Source organism: Mirounga angustirostris, unplaced genomic scaffold, assembly GCF_029215605.1.
Source record: "Mirounga angustirostris isolate CCGP_5_RB_7025 unplaced genomic scaffold, mMirAng1.0.hap1 SCAF_4, whole genome shotgun sequence".
Taxonomy (NCBI): Eukaryota; Metazoa; Chordata; class Mammalia; order Carnivora; family Phocidae; genus Mirounga; species Mirounga angustirostris.
The window spans coordinates 152319743-152338139 of record NW_026991712.1 but is presented as its reverse complement, the minus strand read 5'-3'; the positions used below and the strand labels follow the sequence as shown (position 1 = coordinate 152338139).

General features: G+C 43.9%; 1 protein-coding gene across 4 annotated transcripts in view; it reads right to left on the bottom strand.

The window, feature by feature from the left end:
* The window catches only part of SPATA6 (spermatogenesis associated 6), a 148459-nt gene extending 145108 nt beyond the window's left edge, over nucleotides 1-3351 (bottom strand). For 3 of the 4 annotated variants that reach the window (XM_045897734.3, XM_045897737.3, XM_045897739.3), the window contains exon 1: nucleotides 3094-3351. In XM_045897734.3, the coding sequence (XP_045753690.1) occupies nucleotides 3094-3144 (51 nt within the window). In that variant the 5' untranslated portion in view covers nucleotides 3145-3351. The remainder of the gene's footprint in view (nucleotides 1-3093) is intronic. The other variant, XM_045897735.3, reaches the window with a different exon arrangement.
* Nucleotides 3352-18397: the final 15046 nt, after the last annotated feature.

Below are 18397 nucleotides of genomic sequence, written 5' to 3'. Positions count from 1 at the left end.
GGTCGTGGGATATAGTCATTCATTGTACTATTCTTCTAACTACTCTGTATGTTTGAAAAATGTCAATAAAAAGTTGGAAAATAAAGATGTCAACTTTTTATAGATACAGAGATAAACTGAAGAAAAACAGCGAAGTACAGAATAGTTTATATGCTACCTACTATATAAGAAAGGAAGCAAAGAAAAAATATATGTGAGGGGAATGGTGTGTATATGTATCTATTTGGTTATTACAAAAGGAAATACTAGAAGAATAATTCAGAAACCAATAAAAATGATTACCTACAGCAGATGAGTATGGATGGGAAATAAGTTTGAGGGCTGGATGTGAGACTGCTCTGAGTATAACATTTTGTAGGTTTTGACTTTTATACCATGTAAACATAAAAAATTAAATTGAAAAGAAAAAACTAAAATTTAAAAGATGTTAAAAGTATCTAGGGTCATATAATTCTTCTATTCAATCAAGGCCAAATTAATCAAGCTTGCTTAACTTGTATGGTTGCTGATGGTCTTTTTTGCTCCTTCTCAGCATCAGAGCCATTTAACAGGCCTTTTGCTGGTCAGAAAACTTAGCATCTTGTTGCAGATCTGCCCCTAAATAGTTTTGCAACCCTAAATAAATAACTAGCCATGCTAAGCCTCACCTGTAAAACAGAATTAAATTCAATGATATCTAAGATGCTTAGAACTGTAAAATTCTGTGACTCAGGTGTTTGTTGAAAAAAGTTAAATAGGAATGTTTCCACCTGCATAATTTCTTCAGCTTCAATGAAAACAAAGCTCCATTATACTAAATTCACTTTCTGCAGTACAACCAGCACTGAGGAAGAGAGGTACCGAAATCAAAAGTATTTCTGCAACTCCTTCGGGCAGTAATCAGTTACAACAAAGCACTTCCTCTTGAAGATCCTATTGGCAGAGGAGGCAGCAGCGGCCAGTAACAAAGTCTGGTGAGGAGTTTTACTAACTGCTCCAGGCCAAGCCGTTAAGGAAGCTTCGTGTATTCTTTTGCTAAAGGAATCTTACTTTACAAAGAAGTTGCTAATCTTTGGCAGCTGTGGGATAAAAACATCCGAAGCTAGGACTGTAGTTTCCCACACAGCACAGTAAAATCTCTGTGGGTTTAGAGATAAACCAAGAGTGCCAGAAATATTCTTCCCTTCCACTCTGCCTCACACTCTGCCTTACCCAGCCTTGCCTTCTTTAAGACCTAACAAAAGATCTAGAACTGTCTTGTGACTTCCCTGGAGGTAACTCGGACTGTGTTACTGTGGCCTCATTCTAATTCGAGGAAGGACAGCCACGAAAGCAGGGCATGGCCAAGGGTGGGTTAAGTGGACAGAGAAGCCATGCCTGCAGGAAGAAGTGGGGAAGACTTCTAGCTGCAGCACTCAGAGGCATGGTGTTGGATACATAAGTACCCTCACACATACATACCTGCCCCAGTTTTGCTGGGAGATCAGAGTTGAGAGGTAACAGGGCTTAGGGGAGGTGGAAGGAGAGAAAAGGGTCTGAATGGCGAATTTTGGTTCCAAACTGCTGGCACATCTGAAATGGGAATATGGAAAGGTTCTCTGGGGATTCCTCTAGAAGAGACAAGCTGGAGCTTTCGTCTGAACACAAGAAAGAGAAGGTTCTGTAAAAGTGAAGAGGAGGGAGTTTAAAAACCCTTGGAAACGGGGCGCCTGGGTGGCTCAGTCGGTTAAGCGACTGCCTTCGGCTCAGGTCATGATCCTGGAGTCCCAGGATCGAGTCCCGCGTCCGGCTCCCTGCTCGGCAGGGAGTCTGCTTCTCCCTCTGACCCTCCTCCCTGTCATGTGCTCTCTCTCTCTCATTCTCTCTGTCTCAAATAAATAAATAAAATCTTTAAAAAAAATCTCATCTAAATTATTAGACGAGTTTAAACGTAGAGAAGTGTATGTACTTCTTCAAAAATTGAGATTATTCAGGGGCGCCTGGGTGGCTCAGTTGGTTAAGCGACTGCCTTCGGCTCAGGTCATGATCCTGGAGTCCCGGGATCGAGTCCCGCATCGGGCTCCCTGCTCGGCAGGGAGTCTGCTTCTCCCTCTGACCCTCCTCCCTCTCCTGCTCTCTGTCTCTCATTCTCTCTCTCTCAAATAAATAAATAAAATCTTTAAAAAAAAAAAACAAAACCCTTGGAAGGCTCTTCTGAGATAATTAAGAGGGATGGAGATTTCTCATACCATGGAGAGGTCCAACCTCTTTCACTTAAGGAAGGACATGGGGGTTCAATGCCTCAACTGGATTTCCACAGCAGGTTTGGGGACAGGATCCTCTTGAGCAAGTCTGGAGAGTGACTGTGGGTGGGGTTGCTGGTCCTCTCCAGCAAGTTCAGAGAATGAGTAGTTTCTCTGTAAAAGTTGGTGCCTTTGTTGGAGTGGCAAGAAGGATAAGGGATCCCTCTCACCTCCGGGAGGGTCTGGGGATTGGAGGGACCTGAAATGGTTTCTGAGGGGTTGGCCCTGGGGGCAGATGGCAAGGTGCTTTGTGCAATGCTGACACAATTTGGTTGCAGGGTGTGAGCATCCCACACTGAAGACTGAGAGTAAAGGCTCCTTCACCAATCAGAAGCTTGGAAATTTGTCTGAAAGAATCTGCCCGCAGTGATCTGGGGAGAAAAGTCCCCCTTGACGACTGGAGAGAAACGGGGTTCTCTAAGAGAACTCTCTAAGAGAACAAGAGCAGAGAAGAGGAATTTAAAGAGAAGCTCCCCATCCCAATTGACTGGAAAGTTAGGGGCAGGAGAGGAGGGGCTTTCTGAAGTGGTTTGGAAATAATCTGAAGGAACCCAAACTGGAAGCTGGGCTAGAGCGAGAAGAGCCGAGGAGGGGGGCCGCGGTGGGGGGAGACAGAGCTCTGCGTGGCTGGAGTGGGAGGGCCTTCAGGATTTTGAAGCGGGAAGAGACAGAGGTGACACGGGTCAAGACTCCCGAGGGATGATTCGGAGGGTAAAGGAGTTTTTGAAGTGACTCCGGGTTCAAGGAGGTGAACGAGGGAGGCGTCCCCGAGTAAATGCCGGAGGCTCACCGATACCCAGGCGCGGGGGTGGGGGGCACGACCGGTACTCACAGAGCGGATCTCCAGCGCCAGGGCGCATTGCAGCGCCTTCACCTTCGGCATCCGCGCGGGGTGAGGCGGCGGGGAGGGACCCCGGCCGCGGGCCCGAGTGAGACGAGGAGACGCGGGGCGGGGCGGGGACGGGGAGGAGACGAGGTGGCGGCGGCGGTGGCAGCTGTGGCCCCCAGGCCGGGGCCCGCGGTCCAGCCTGGGTCCCGCCCGAGCAGCAGCTGTGCGCGGGGCGCGGACTCGTTGTCATGGCAGCCGGGAGGGGCGGGGCCGGAAGAGAGGCGGGGCGGGGAAGCGCCGGAGCCGCCACTCCAGGACTAGAGGTAGGAGGCGGGGCTCGGCGAACGCCAGAGGCGGGGCCACGCGAGGAGGCGTGGCTTCCGAAGGAGCGGGGTGGGGCGGGGCAGTTCTTCTATGACATCAAACCGTGGGCTCAAAGCCAGACAAAGGAGAGAATAGCTAGCTGTTTGTAGTGGGACAGTGCCCAGGTCAGGGAGTTGGACTCAGGAGCCCTGAGTTCCAAGGTGGCGATGGCACCTTGGGCTAGTGGAGTCCCAGTGAGGCTTCAGTTTCCCCAACTGTAGAAGAATAGTAATTGTTATTGATTCTCTATTTGAATTTCACAGTACAGTTTACAAAGCCAGCATGAGGAAGTTGAAGATTAGAGAAGAGGCTTGCCCAGAAGAAGATAAAACCAGGACTGGAACTCAGGACCTTTCATGAAAATCCGTTGCCTCCCTGAGAACTGAGGCGTGAATCAGATCACATTCCTCTTTCTAGTTTCCTACTCTGATTCTGTTAGTGTGTCCCCCTCTCCCTTCAAGGTTTCCCAATTCACTGCATATGCATCTCAATGTATATTGCTTAAACTGAACTGTCAATGCAGAGCCAACAATAAATCCATTTGGGAAGGGCTTGGGCCATAAACCATCAAAGATGACAAGAAGCTAAGAGATTGTCCAATCCAGTCTTTTTTTTCAAAAATAATTTTTATTGTGAAATACATTATACATAGAGAAGTGTATAAAATATGTTCATCTTAAACAATAAAGCAAATAACTGGGCAACTAACACACAGGTTAAGAAATAGAACATTACTAGCACCTTAGAAATGCCCCAACGATTGCATTGCCTTCCTTCCCCTGGGAGAAACCACTCCCCTACTCCCCGACTTTTGTTACAATAATTCCCTTACTTTTCTAAATACTTTTGCTATTCATGTATGCATTTATTTTTTAATTTTTTGGAGGGGAGGGTCAAAGGGAGAGGGAGAGAGAGACTCTTAAGCAGGCTCCATGGAGCCAGACATGGGGCTCCATCTCACCCTGAGATCATGACCTGAGCTGAAATCAAGAGTCAGATGCTTAACCGACTGAGCCACCCAGGTGCCCCTCATGTGTACATTTCTAAACTAGATGTTTTTAATTTGTTTCCTGTTATTGAGGTTATATAAATGAAATTATACCAGTTGTATTTTTCTTTGACTTGCTTCTCTCACTATTACGTTGTGGAATTCACCCAATATTGATGCTGTGTAGCTGAAGTTTTTTATTGTTGGATAGTACTCCAATATATTGAATATTTATTCTTTTTACTATTGATGGTCACTGGCACTGTTTCCATTTTTAGCTATTACTAACAATGTTGTTATGAACATTCTAGTACATGTCTAATAGTGCATGCATGTTCCAGTAGGAGTGGATTAACTGGGTATGAAGTTTTGTACATGAGAGTTTTTAATTGGTAATGCCACACCATTTTCCAAACTAGTTGAACCAATTTATGTTCCTGCTGGGAGTGTATAAGAGTTCTTGTTTTCCCACATCCTCACCAACATTTGGTATTGTTTAGATCTTTTAATGTTTATATAGTTGAGTGTGTATAGTCCAGGTATCTCACTGTGGATTTGTTTTGCGTCTCTTATTATTATTATTATTATTGAGATTCAGCACCTTTTCATGGTTTTATTAGTCTTGCCATTTTCTCTTTATGAACTGCCTACTAGTTCTCTTGCTATTTTTTTAATTAGATTGTTTTTCTCTTGCTCACTTTCTCTCTTGCTCCCTTGCTCGCTCGCTCTCTCACTGATTTACAGGAGTTCTTTAAATATCCTGGCTACTAATTCTTCATCAATTATATGTGTTAACAAATATCTTCCCCAGTTTGTGCTTAGGTTTTTTCAATTTTCCATATGGTATATGATGAACAGAAGAGAAATTAAGTCATGGAGTATGGATAGTCTTAGTTTGACCCAAAAATTCCAAGTTGCTGTCCAGAATACCATGCCAGTCTATATACTCCCACCATCCAGTGAATTTTTCATTTCAGTTAATATATTATTCAGTTCTAAAATTTCCACGTGGTCTTTTTCTTTTCTTCAGTTTTCACATGACTACCGAGATTCCCTATTTGTTACTCATTAGGACCAAATTTTCCTTTACCCTTTGAATATATCCTTTTTTATTTCCTTGAGAATATTTACAATAGCTGCCTTAAAGTCTATATAGGTTATATCCAACATCTGTGCCATGTCAAGTTCTGCTTCTACTAACTGAATGTTTTCATAACTATGCATTGCATTTTCCTGTTTCTTTGTATGTCTAGTGATTTTTCTTATTGAACACTGGATATTTTGAATAACACATTGTAAGAACCTGGATTCTATTATCTTTCTCTGAAGGGTGTTGATCTTTATTTTAGCAGGCAGTTTAATTATGGGGTGATTACCTTACACTTATACAGACTTAGTGATATACTTCACTAGTGCAGATATGTGGAAAGCCCAATATGTTCTAAAAGCCCATCTAACTTGGTAGGACTCAACTTCCAAACTCTGTCTCTTCCAAATTCTGTCTCCAACAGGCTTAGCTGTAGACCTTGTTCAGGTGAGTCTAGTGCAGGCCTAACTCTAGGACATTGTTCTTTATACTAGAGTGCAGACTTTCTGGTGTATCAGCTGGATTCCAAGAGTATTATACAAAGTGTTAAAAAGATCTCTCCTCTGTGGAATGTTCAGTACTCCAATATCCCCAGTACTGCCTGATCTTAAGCATTTCTTTTCTGCTCTCAACCCCATAGCAGCTGCTAACTGCAAGTCTCCGGTGATCTCACCCTGTGCCTGTAAAACTCATCCCTCAGCCTTGAACTTTTGGGGCAACCTCTCATAGGTTTCTGGGCTTTCTGTGCACAGCACCTGTCTTTGTCAGTGTGGGCGGCTGTAACAGAACACCATGGCCACCATAGTGACTTATAAACAATAGAAATTTATTTCTCACAGTTCTGGGAGTTGGAATTCAAGATCAGGGTGCAGTACAGTTGAGCCCTGGTGAGAGCCCTCTTCTGAGTTGCAGATGGCCCTTTTCTCATTTTATCCTCACACAGGAAAGAGGGTGAGAAAGTTCTCTGGGGTCTCTTTTATAAGAGCACTAACTGCATTCATGAGGGCTCCATCCTCATGACCTAATTACTTCTCCAGGGCCCCACCCACAAATACCACCACATTGGGGATTAGGATTTCAACGTATGAATTTGGAGGGGACACAAACAGTCAGTCTATAGCAACTAGTTTAAAGACATTCCCCCTCTGTCATAGCCTATAAGTTTCAGCCTCATACAAAAACTCAGCTGCCAATTACTAAGCCCCAGGCACGAAATTTTGGGTGAAAATTCTAATAGGCCCAAATTGCAGCATTGTGAACGGCACCACTATAATTAATGATGTCTCAGGAAGATTTATAATCACAGGTTGCAGATAAAACAGAAATAGTACGCTTCTGCACGTCCCCTCCTTTCATCCTTTATGAAACTTTATGGGAAATAAGTCCAATAAAAAATGTAAGCTCTTAATCTTTCCCAGAAATCCTACCTCATTTGATGAATACTTTGAGAGAATAAAATAGAGCTTTTTTTTTCCTTTTATACATCTACTTTGCATTTATGAAGTGAGGATGGTAACTCAGGTTCCCTGGCCAAATGGTCAGAAAGCTAGAGGCATTTTTAAAGACTTCCATTGTCTTTCATTCATGTTCAGTTCTCCATAAGGGAATTAATTTCCACCAAAGTCAGTGTCTTCATTAGTCATAAGACTATTAATGATAATAACAGCCATAGTAACTGTTCAGTGACAGTTCATTTAATATCAGGCATTGTACAAGGTACTTTGGATAGAGAATTATACACCTTAAACATCTCTACAAGGAAAGTATATGTATCCCCCTTTAATAAATGAGGAAACAAGCACAGAGTAAATTAACATGCCCATACTCACCCAGATAGTACCTGACGCAGCAGGCACTTGAACGTAAGTCTGCCCTTCGCCTGCTATAAAATGTTGCCTCTCATTATTTATTAGTGTAATGTTATCAGTAACAAAATAACAATCCGCTTAAGAAACAATACAACCAAATAAATGTAACAACAGTGACTGTTATACTAATAGAATAGATGTTATATATATCATTATGATCTTGCATTTGAAAAGACACGTGTGTTCCTGAAAGCATGTTTTTGTCATTTAAATTGATTCTCAGGATGATCCTATATATTATAAAGTACAACTATTTCTAAACTTCTAGCACCTGACTGTGGGCTTATTTATCACTGAAAATGGTATGGAAAGTTTAAGAGAAACAAGACTTTAAAATTTTCTGATAGGAATAAAGAAATTTAAAAATAATAAAAAAAAGTTGTGATATAGTTTGGAATAAAAAGATCAAGCAGGAACCACCCTGTAGTAAGAATTTTCTTATGTTGTGTCAACTATACTTTAATTAAAAAAAAGAATTTTCTTATATAGAATTTTCTTGTATGAATTGTACTCCTTGGAAAAGTGTTTGAGCTTGAAATGTACTATGCAACCAGAATAATACATACCCAGAAGAATGTTTTGTTTTATTAATCTTGTCTCCCTATGTAAGATATGCTAGCCCAGTCAATATTAATTAGATTTCCATTCCTCTGATTAAGCTTGAGAAAGTAATAAGCAAATGAGGGTTCATTCCCAATTTCTCGTAGAACAGCCTTAAGGAAAATGGACATGTAACAGGCCAGCTTGCTTTTGAAAAATAAGAGGAAGGAGTAGAAGAACATACTCTAAAAGTTCTGAGCCCTAGTTACAAACTGGGCCTGCTAGAATTGGGCATTGCTTCCAACCTGCTGGACGGTCTCCATTTCAGGAAAAATAAGGGCCTGGGCCCCTATGCACAAGGCTCCCCAGAAGGCTAGTAACATTGCCTTGACTGTAAGCCACATCCATCCTAGGGAAGAATTTCTGAATGAAGGGTCCTTTTGTGGTATTGGATCCACATAGTTGTTGTGGGAGGAAGGGGATTCTGATATAGGTACTGTTTATTTCTTTTTTTTTTTTTAATTTTATTTATTTATTTGATAGAGACGCAGCGAGAGAGGGAACACAAGCAGGGGGAGCGGGAGAAGCAGGCTTCCTGCCGAGCAGGGAGCCCGATGTGGGACTCGATCCCAGGACCCTGGGATCATGACCTGAGCCGAAGGCAGACGCTTAACGACTGAGCCACCCAGGCGCCCAGGTACCGTTTATTTCTATCCGTAACTAATAAGGTGTAAGCACCTGGAACACTGAGTACTTGTGGTAAACTGAGTAATGGCCTCCTAAAGATGTCTACATCCCAATTCCCAGGACTGTGAATGCTATTTTCTATGGCAAAAAGGGCTTTATAGATGTGAACAAGTTAATGATCTTGAAATGGAGAGATTATCCTGGTTTGTACAGATGTCATCACAAGAGAACCAGGAGGAGTCAGTGTCAGAGAGTAATGTGATCATGGAAGCAGAGGGAGAGATGATGTGATGTGGGGCCATAAGTCAAAAAATGAAGACAGCCTCGAGAAACTGGAAAAGACAAGGAACGGATTCTCACCTAGAGACTCCAGAGGAAAGAGCCCTGCCGACACCTTGATTTCAGCTCTGTGGACTCATTTCAGGCTTCTGACCTCCAGAACAATAAGATAACAAGGTTGTATTGTTTTAAGCCACTCAGTTTGTGGTAGTTTGTTACAACAGCAGGAGGAAACTCATATAATACTTGATTTAGTCAGAATCTGCAGATGAATTAGAAGTTAAAGAGGTTGACCATAAGTTTCTTAAGCTAGTCCAGAATTAATTTTGCAACAGAAATTCCAAATTTAAAAATCATGACACAAAATAGTGACCTCAGAGGACTTTTTAAGTCATGCTCAGGAAATGAGCCAGTCCTCTGCAGTGTCTCTTGGAGGATGGCTTCTCAGCACACGGATTGGTAAACAGCCCCTTTCAGTCCTTTCTGGGCCACCTGCGCATTTTGGCAAAATTAAATTGAGAATGTACCAGGCCTACTAACTGAGAGTGTGGACAAAAAACATAAGGCCATATTGGCACCAAGTGACCGCCCTCCCACCCTTGGTATCCCTGGGTATTCATTCCATTCTGGGCATTCCTCCTCAAACAGCTATGCTACCGATATGTTTGCATCTCTCTACTTCCCCTTGTTCTTACAGGGAGTAGGAGTGGAGATGGGTTGGGTCTCTCCCCATTTTCTGGACAAGGTAGGCAGCCTGAGCCCTATACTTAAGACCCCCTTCAACAGTACTCCTCTCTCAGCTTCAATCCATCAGCACCAGGTTGGCTTCTTGTTTCTCCCTTAAAGTTCTGGGGACTTTTTAAACAAATACAGAAGTTTTTCTTTAGTTGGCTTAATCAACTCTTAGAGATATAATGGTTGACAATACCTAAAATTAAAAGTATATCTGCTCCCACCTCAGACCAATTAAATCATCACCTTTGGGAGTGAGGCCTAAGCACCTATAGTTTTAAGATGTTTCCAGGTGATTATAGTCAGGATGGAGAACCACTGGTCCAAGCCAGCCGTGAATAGCCTATTCTTGGCCAAATTTTCATCACCAGTATTATGGGCTGAATTGTATCCCCCTAAGATTCATTTATTGAAGTCTTAACCCCCAGGACCTCAAAATGTGACTGCATTTGGAAGCAGGATCTTTAAAGAGGTCGTTAAGGTTAAGTGAAGTCATTAGGGTGAGTCCTAATCAATCCAATGATGTCCTTATAGAAAGAGGAGATTCGGACACACACACACACACACACACACACAGAAAAGACCATGTGAACACAGGGAGAGAAGACAGCCATCTATAAGCTAAGGAGAGAGGGGAGGCCCTCAAGAGAAAGCAACCCTGCTGATCCGGGACTTCTAGCCTCCAGAACTTTAAGAAATTAAGTTTTCCGTGGTTTAAGCTTCTCAATCTGTGGTACTTTGTTATGGCAGCCCGAGCAACCTAATAAAATCAGTAAAAAAAAAATCACAAATCCATTGCACATTTTCATTCTAGGAACACTCATTTTCTGAACTCTGAACATTAGCAGGAGCTGTACTTCTCTTTATCCAAGGGGATAAAAAATCATAATAGCTTTCATCATAAGAAAATATACCTAGATAAATTGCTTTTACTTGCAAATAACAGAAAACTCAATTACCGATGGCTTAAAAAATAAAGATATTTAATTATCTCCTATACCCAGAAGTCTGGAGGTGGTCAGGCCGGGGGGTGGGGTTGGGGGGTGGGTGGGGGTGATGAAGCTTACCTGGTTGGAAAGCCCAGATCCTTCCTATTGTTCCATTTCACTCTATTTAGCACTTTTTTTCCCCTTGTGAAGCTGATTGTCTTCAGACTGGCTGTCCACATTCACACCAGGGAAAAGGAGAAGAGGCAGCACCAACAAACTAGAAAGTCATGCCTGTCCCTTTTTAGAGAAAAATAAAAGCTTTCTAGAAGCCTCCCAACAGACTTCGGTTTCTAGGTCACATGACCTCCTACAGCTGTAGGGGAGGCCAGAAGCGGAATATTCCACAAATGGGAAAAGGATGTTCACGACCGAGAACCAGCGGTTCTCGATCCTAACCAGAATCATCTGGGGAAATTTAAAAATTATAGATACCTGGGCTTCATTCCTAAGGGTTCTGATTACATGTATATGCATATATATATATATATATATATACACACAAAAAAATATATTCTGATTATCATAATATAATTATTATATATCCTATGTATATATTATACATACTATTATACATACATATAACATACAATAATATGTAGTATAAATATATATTTATTATATATATTATGCATTTTAAATTTAAAATGTGTATGTTAACCTTACAGGTGGGGATTCCACTGTGCAGTCTGGTTGAGAAACGCTGGCATAGACCACTTATGGTTCATACCATGACACCTCCTGAAACAAACTTGGGACTCAGTAAGCAAGGCAGGAAAAATAATAGGAGAGGGATTAATATCTTGTGGCAGACACAGCTAGAAATTATTTGCTCGTAAAGCAGGGAAGATACAGCTGGATTTGGGCATGTGTGGACACAAGCTTAAAATGATCAGGCTTGGGCGCCTGGGTGCCTCAGTCGGTTAAGCGACTGCCTTCGGCTCAGGTCATGATCCTGGAGTCCCTGGATCAAGTCCCGCATCAGGCTCCCTGCTCGGCAGGGAGTCTGCTTCTCCCTCTGACCCTCCCCCCTCTCATGTGCTCTCTCTGTCTCTCATTCTCTCAAATAAATAAATAAAATCTTTTAAAAAAAAAATGATCAGGCTCCTTGGCTCTCTCCCTTCCTCCTCCACCTTCCTTCCCTCTCATCTCTCCCCTGCTCCACCTCTCTCCCTCCTACTCCATTTATTTCTTCCCTTCATCTCCTCTCCCTCTAACTCTAGCACATCTTTATAACCCAGGTTAGAGAATTATAAGCAGGATTATTCCCTACAGAACCAAAACAGATTCTCCAGCCTTTTGAATGCTTCCAGGAACAGAAAGCTCACTGCCTTACATGGAGATACTGCTTAAGAGAGCGCAAGTTATGCTCTGCACCAGGGCACCTGCCCAAAGTAGTGAGCGGGGACTGGGTTGTGTCAGGCAGCTGCTGGCTAGGAAGAAGCACACTTTTTTCTAATTCATATGAAGATGCCCTATGGGCTAGCAGGGCATGTTAATGAGGCTACCCTCCCCGCTGCCACATGACTGTGACTATTATGAAGTTCTCTTTTACAATGGGACAAAATCTACGTCCTCAAAGATTCCACTCAGTGATTCACTTAATGGTTTGGAGCTGCTTAGAACACATTTGCTCCCTCCTCTGCAGTCCCCATGGCATGTTTTCCTCCTCTGGCTTTCTCAGCCTTGGCTTCCCAGGCTGTCCTGCTTCAATATGGCTCGGACTCCCCACAGCATTCCCCCTTGCTCATCTGGGGATACACGTGGAGTGGACAGTGGCCCTCTTATGCTGCAGCATGGTAGCCTGAGCATTGTAAACGGGAGAGTCTGCCTAGAGATGGGGTGACTTTATTGTTCTTGACGGGGAGACAGGATGTGGAGAACAAAAGCTCCCATTCCCAGCAATCACCTTGCTGCGGCCCTGAAGGGGATAGACACAGATAGGCACAAGAGGAAGCGGCCGAGTTTAGTGTCATGGAAGCCAACAAAGAGAGGAATTTCAGCGGTGACCATCAGTGCCCCGTGCTGCTATGAGCTGGGAAAGATAAGTACGGAAAGTACTTAATGGATTTGGAAACTGGTCATCGGTGACCTTTGTTAGACGAGTTTCCCTTAACGGATGAACAACAAGGCAGGCGAGACAGCAGGTGCAGAAGAAAGGAGAGTGTGCAGATGGCAGTTACAGGGGGATGTAGTCCGGAAGATGGTGGTCAGGGGATAGGGCAGGGCTGTGCTCTTAAGGATGGAGGAAGGTTGAGTACGGTCATAGACTGAGGAAAAAGAGGAAGTAGAGAGTTAGAGGCTGAAACCCAGAGCTCTGTTCTGGAGGACTCTGGAGGCATAGGTGGAGGGATTGGCCTTGAACAAGTAGACTAACACATCTTCCTTAGAGCCTGATGGAAGGAGAAATAACATGTATACAGAAAAGTGGAAGACTCCCTTGAAGTGAAGACATAAAAAGGTTTGGGAGATGGCTTTTATAAAATGAAGCAATCTCAGTGCTACTATGTCCCTCCATCCCTCTCTTTTCTCCCTTCACAGAATATTTATTGAGTCCCTGCCCACCCAGCATTGTGGATACTTTGGACAGAGCTGGCCCTGTTCTTCACCTGGTCACTCTCCACTACCAACAACACCCAGACCAGCACCACATGCCAGCCAGAGATCCGAGATTGGAGGGAACTCTTTTCCGCACAGCCCATGATTGCCTTTAAATCTTTCTATATGTTCTCAATGTCCTGATTATGTTCTCAAAGCTGCACAGGAGGACACAGCTCACTGGGCTGGTCAGATGTGGGAAGAGAAAAAGGAAACAGGGATAAATCAAGCGGAGAAGAAATAAATTATCTTAATGCAGATGGACTAATTCCTCTTCTGGCAAGAACTGTGTTCGGAAACAGTTTTCAGATCTCTCTACAGGTATGAAGGGGGAAACCCAGAGGACAGAAGCAGGACAGCGTAGTGTAATTGTGAATCGCACAATGAAGTGGGGTGAGTTCTGAGGTTTGGGTGTGGGGAGGAGGGAAGTCTGAAAATGCCTCAGATGTGAGAGGGAGAAGTGAGACATGGAAGTACCATGAGAGCAAGCAAGGTACGTAAGCTCCTACGAATATCTGAATTTTTAAGAAAAGGAAATAAGGGGCGCCTGGGTGGCTCAGCCATTTAGCGTCTGCCTTCGGCTCAGGTCATGATCCCAGGGTCCTGGGATCGAGCCCCACATTGGGTTCCTTGCTCAGCAGGAAAGCCTGCTTCTCCCTCTCCCACTCCCCCTGCTTGTGTTCCCTCTCTCGCTGTCTCTCTCTCTGTGTCAAAAAATAAATAAAAATCTTTAAAAAAAAAAAAAAGGAAATAAAAGAAAAAAAAAAACCTGTGTTGGAGGTAGGAGTGAGGTAAAGTCCCTAACTTCCTGATGGCACTCTGTGTGATTGTCAGTTCGTCTCGGGCTGGCCCAGTGGCCTGCGAAGCCCTTGAAGCCAAGGACCAGGTCTTGGCTATTCTACGCCTATTTTAAGTCCACTAGCTCTCATTGTGCCGTGGTGGTGCTGGGTTTTGTGGAACCTGAAGCGTATATAATTTAGGGAGGGCCCTTTAAGAAAAAGATTGTAAACTTTACTAATGGAAAATTAAGTACAAAAGTGAATATTTAAAATGAGGGAACAAATCACAAATCAAAATTTTAAAAATCTCAAAATCCAGAAAAATCACATTATATTTCTACTAACAGCCTGAGATAACTGCTATAAATCTTCTTGTATTTCCTACATCTTCTCTTTGATTACCTTTTCCTAGGACAACACTTTTTGTGAAAGATAAGTCAGTCTTTCTTCTAGTATGGTTGGTCAAAATCGGGTCTTTATTGGGCGCCTGGGTGGCTCAGTCTTCGTCTGCCTTCGGCTCAGGTCATGATCCCAGGGTCCTGGGATCGTGTCCCACATCAGGCTCCCTGTTCAGCGGGAGGCCAGCTTCTCCCTCTCCCACTCCCGCTGCTTGTGTTCCTGCTCTCATTATCTCTGTCTCTGTCAAATAAATAAATAAAATCTTAAAAGAAAAAAATTGGGTCTTTATTTTCCAGAATTCATAAAAGTTGATTTTAGCTTCCCAACTCCTCACTGGTTGTGTTTGGTAAATTTTTCAGATGCTTTTTTTTTTTTTTTTTTTTTTTTGGAAACCTTTATCAAGTTTCTTGTATTGGCTGCTATAAGAATCCAGGGCATTTTGCATTGCCCTATGCAGTACTCATCCCACACACTCTCTGAATTGGCAGGACTCACTCACTGATTTGTCGCCGATGTCTTTGTCATTGAGGCCCTGTATCTTTGGGTCACAGCGTTGGCTGAGTCCGTACTATGGCAGTCCCAGTGTTCCTGGAAGCCATTCCTATGTCAGAGATGGCTAGCAGTAACTGAATTTTACATAGGAAGTGACTGTGAATCACATAAACATGACCTCATAAGCCCAACTTCAACTCAACTTCCCTTTAGGCAGATGCCCAAGATGCCTAGGCTGCCGTTCGTAAAGGCAAGTGAGGTGGAGGGGAAATTGGGAGTGGAAAGCGACCCCGGTCTTAGAAGACTGCCATTAAAATCTCCCCGTGCAATTTACAAAAACATGTGAGCAGGTGGACGTGGTACCAGAGGAGGGGCTGGTGCAAGTCAGGGGCCCTGAAGCCTCCTGAACCCACAATAAAGCTGTCAGTCTGTCTGATATTGGGCACTCAGTGAATGAAGACACATGAAAGGGAAGGAAAGGAAGAGGAGTGAGCAGGAACCATAGCGCTCTTGCCTGAAAAGAAGGAGATTCCTGATACTGCCTGTTGTTGGTGAAGTATCATCCAGCCTGACCTCAGCCGGAAAATTCGCTTTGCGTGTCCACTGGGAAGTCTGGCCTCCTGGGCAGGCTGCCTGTGTTCCTCACCCCCCCACCCCCAGCTGTTCTAGCCACACAAAGGGCTACATTCTCATCACTGTGGCAGGAAGTTTGCCAATCACCGCGCTTCCCTGTGTGCCTCTTTGATTTGCAACATTTAAAGGGCATGAAGAGATGCATTCAGAGGCAGGCTTTTAAATCCGAAGTTAGCCTAGTGTGAGTCCCAACTGAAACATCCTCGCTGGCAGTAACCGCTGAGCACAGCTGGGCGGATGGCAACATTTGCCCTATAAAACGTTTGCTACTTTGCCAATAAACTATAAAGAGGAAAAGAAAGCCCCTGTCTAGCTGGGAGTTACAGGGCAGCTTTGGAATGTGCTGACCAAAGCAAAATGTGCCGCTTGTTCCATCAGATTATAGTAGGCCCGTCCTGTTGATGAATAAGAGCCTAGTTCTCAGTAGTTCAGGCCTCTGACTCAAGCTCCTGCTCAGCTGAGCCACTGGGATTTCAGGGCCTGCCCCAGTCCCTTCCTTCCCCACTGGGGCTGGGTGGTTAAGGGAGTCCTCAGGATCCACTGAAGCTGTCCAGCTATGGATGCCACTGACTGCTGTCTACTCCGCCTCTTCGTGGCCTTCTCGCTGGCTACCACCCCGCAAACGAATGAGCGTCCGCCACCATTCCTGTCATTCTTCAGAGCCGATTACTTGTACCCGGCTTCTCTGCTCTCCCTCTGACAAGCGTCCCCGGAGGGAGTCTCTCCAGCCGGGGAAAACATCCTCTCAGTCAGACTTCAGAGGGTCTGGCAGCCCGCTGAGAACAGTTATTATAAAGCCTACCAAATGTAAATGCCCTTCCTGATTTTCATAATCATTCTTTTTTTTTTTTTTAAGATTTTATTTATTTATTTGACAGAGAGACATAGTAAGAGAGGGAACATAAGCAGGGGGAGTGGGAGAGAGAGAAGCAGGCTTCCCGCGGAGCAGGGAGCCCGATGCGGGGCTCGATCCCAGGACCCCGGGATCATGACCTGAGCCGAAGGCAGACGCTTAACGACTGAGCCACCCAGGTGCCCTTCATAATCATTCTTGACCAGCGTAGTTCGTGTTTTTCAGGGCCAAGGTGGGAGGCAGTTGAATGGTAGCATCCAGGCTCAAGTGAAACACATGATTCCTCCTTGCCAACCCACAAACCTACAGAAATTCCAAGACAGGACTCATAGGCCTCCTACTTTAGGATGAGTTCCTTGGAAACCTAGGGATCCTTCTGGAGGCTAGCCTGTGAGATCCAATTCACCTCAGGCACAAGCTCCACTCACTCTTTCTCCCCAGGAGGCCTAGGAGATCTTATACAAAAAAGGATTCCTGGAAGTTCTGTACTCCCAGAGTTGCTTATTTGGGGTTTCCCCAGAACCCTCAGACAATTATTTGAGTAAAGTAGTTTACTGAGGTGATGATCCCAGAAACACTTACCAGAGAAAGGAGGCCAAATAAAAGGCATGTTATGAAGCAAATGACTGTTGTGGGAGACGAGTTTAATCCCACTTGGAGCCAGTGTGGAATATACACCTTAGAGTTATTCCATCCCATCTAAGGTCTTTGTCCATTCCCATCAGCCATTGGTTGAGTGTTAATTCCAGTCTGTCTTTCCTGGAGAATCACAGGTACTGGCAGCTGGAAGTCCAGCCAGCGAGCACAGACAAGGTGCATATGCGGTAATAGGGGTGGGACACTGGCATGGGAGGCCACAGTTCCCAAAGTGGATAAACGGGAATCTCTCATGATCCATAAAGAAATTCACACCCAAGGAAAAGCAGTTTGCATGATCTTCAGAGTGTGATGATAGTCTGTACGGGAGCCCTGGGTAATCCATGCAGTAAAGAACAGCTGAGACTACAAGAACTGGACCAGTCCTACTTCCCTAGGCCGCTGGGCATCGATAAGAGGAAGTCAGGGAGCTGGGGTTCAGGACAGAATTCATAGTTCATGATGACAATATCACCCTGTTGGTGTTTCAGAAATATGTGGGTCTTTTAAAAATGGCTGTCACATGGGGCGCCTGGGTGGCTCAGTTGGTTAAGCGACTGCCTTCGGCTCAGGTCATGATCCTGGAGTCCCTGGATCGAGTCCCGCATCGGGCTCCCTGCTCGGCAGGGAGTCTGCTTCTCCCTCTGACTCTCCTCCCTCTCATGCTCTCTGTCTCTCATTCTCTCTCTCTCAAATAAATAAATAAAATCTTTAAAAAAAAAATGGCTCTCACAACAATTAGAGGGTGCTCCTGGCACTTCGTGGAAAATATTCAGAAATGCCAGGTAGTCATACACAACAAAGAACTGTCCAGCCTCCCCAAATCCTATCCCTTCACATATTCTGATGGTTGAAAAATGTATTTATAAAAATATGAGTCTATAGCCTAACTTCATTTCACACATAAACTCCAAGTCTTTGCATGATTTAAATACAGGGCAATTCTTCCAGAATAATGTGACTTTTTTTTTTCTAAATAAAAAAGAAGACTCCATTTTATTTTGTTCAGAACTCTACTAAGGGTTGTACGAAAGGAAAAACAAAAACAAAAACAAAAACAAAAAAGAGTCGTCCAAAAGTTTAGAAAAGCACATCACTCTCAGCTAGTGGTGGTGTTTGAATCAACAGTCCAACATACCTGACTGAGCCAGCTTGCATCTGCAGTTCTTGCAGTCAGGTAATTTTATAAAGAGATGAAAGCATGTACTGCTTCATTACATCTTTTTATGTACCAGCACATTTACATATGGAAATATAGATTATTCTATTATTCGTTACTTCTCTTTTATTTCTCCTTCACCTTACAGATAGAATGATACACGTATTTTTTAAAAGTTGGGCATGTAGGCAAGTTATATTTTCTGTGAATTTCTATAGGAAAGAAAGT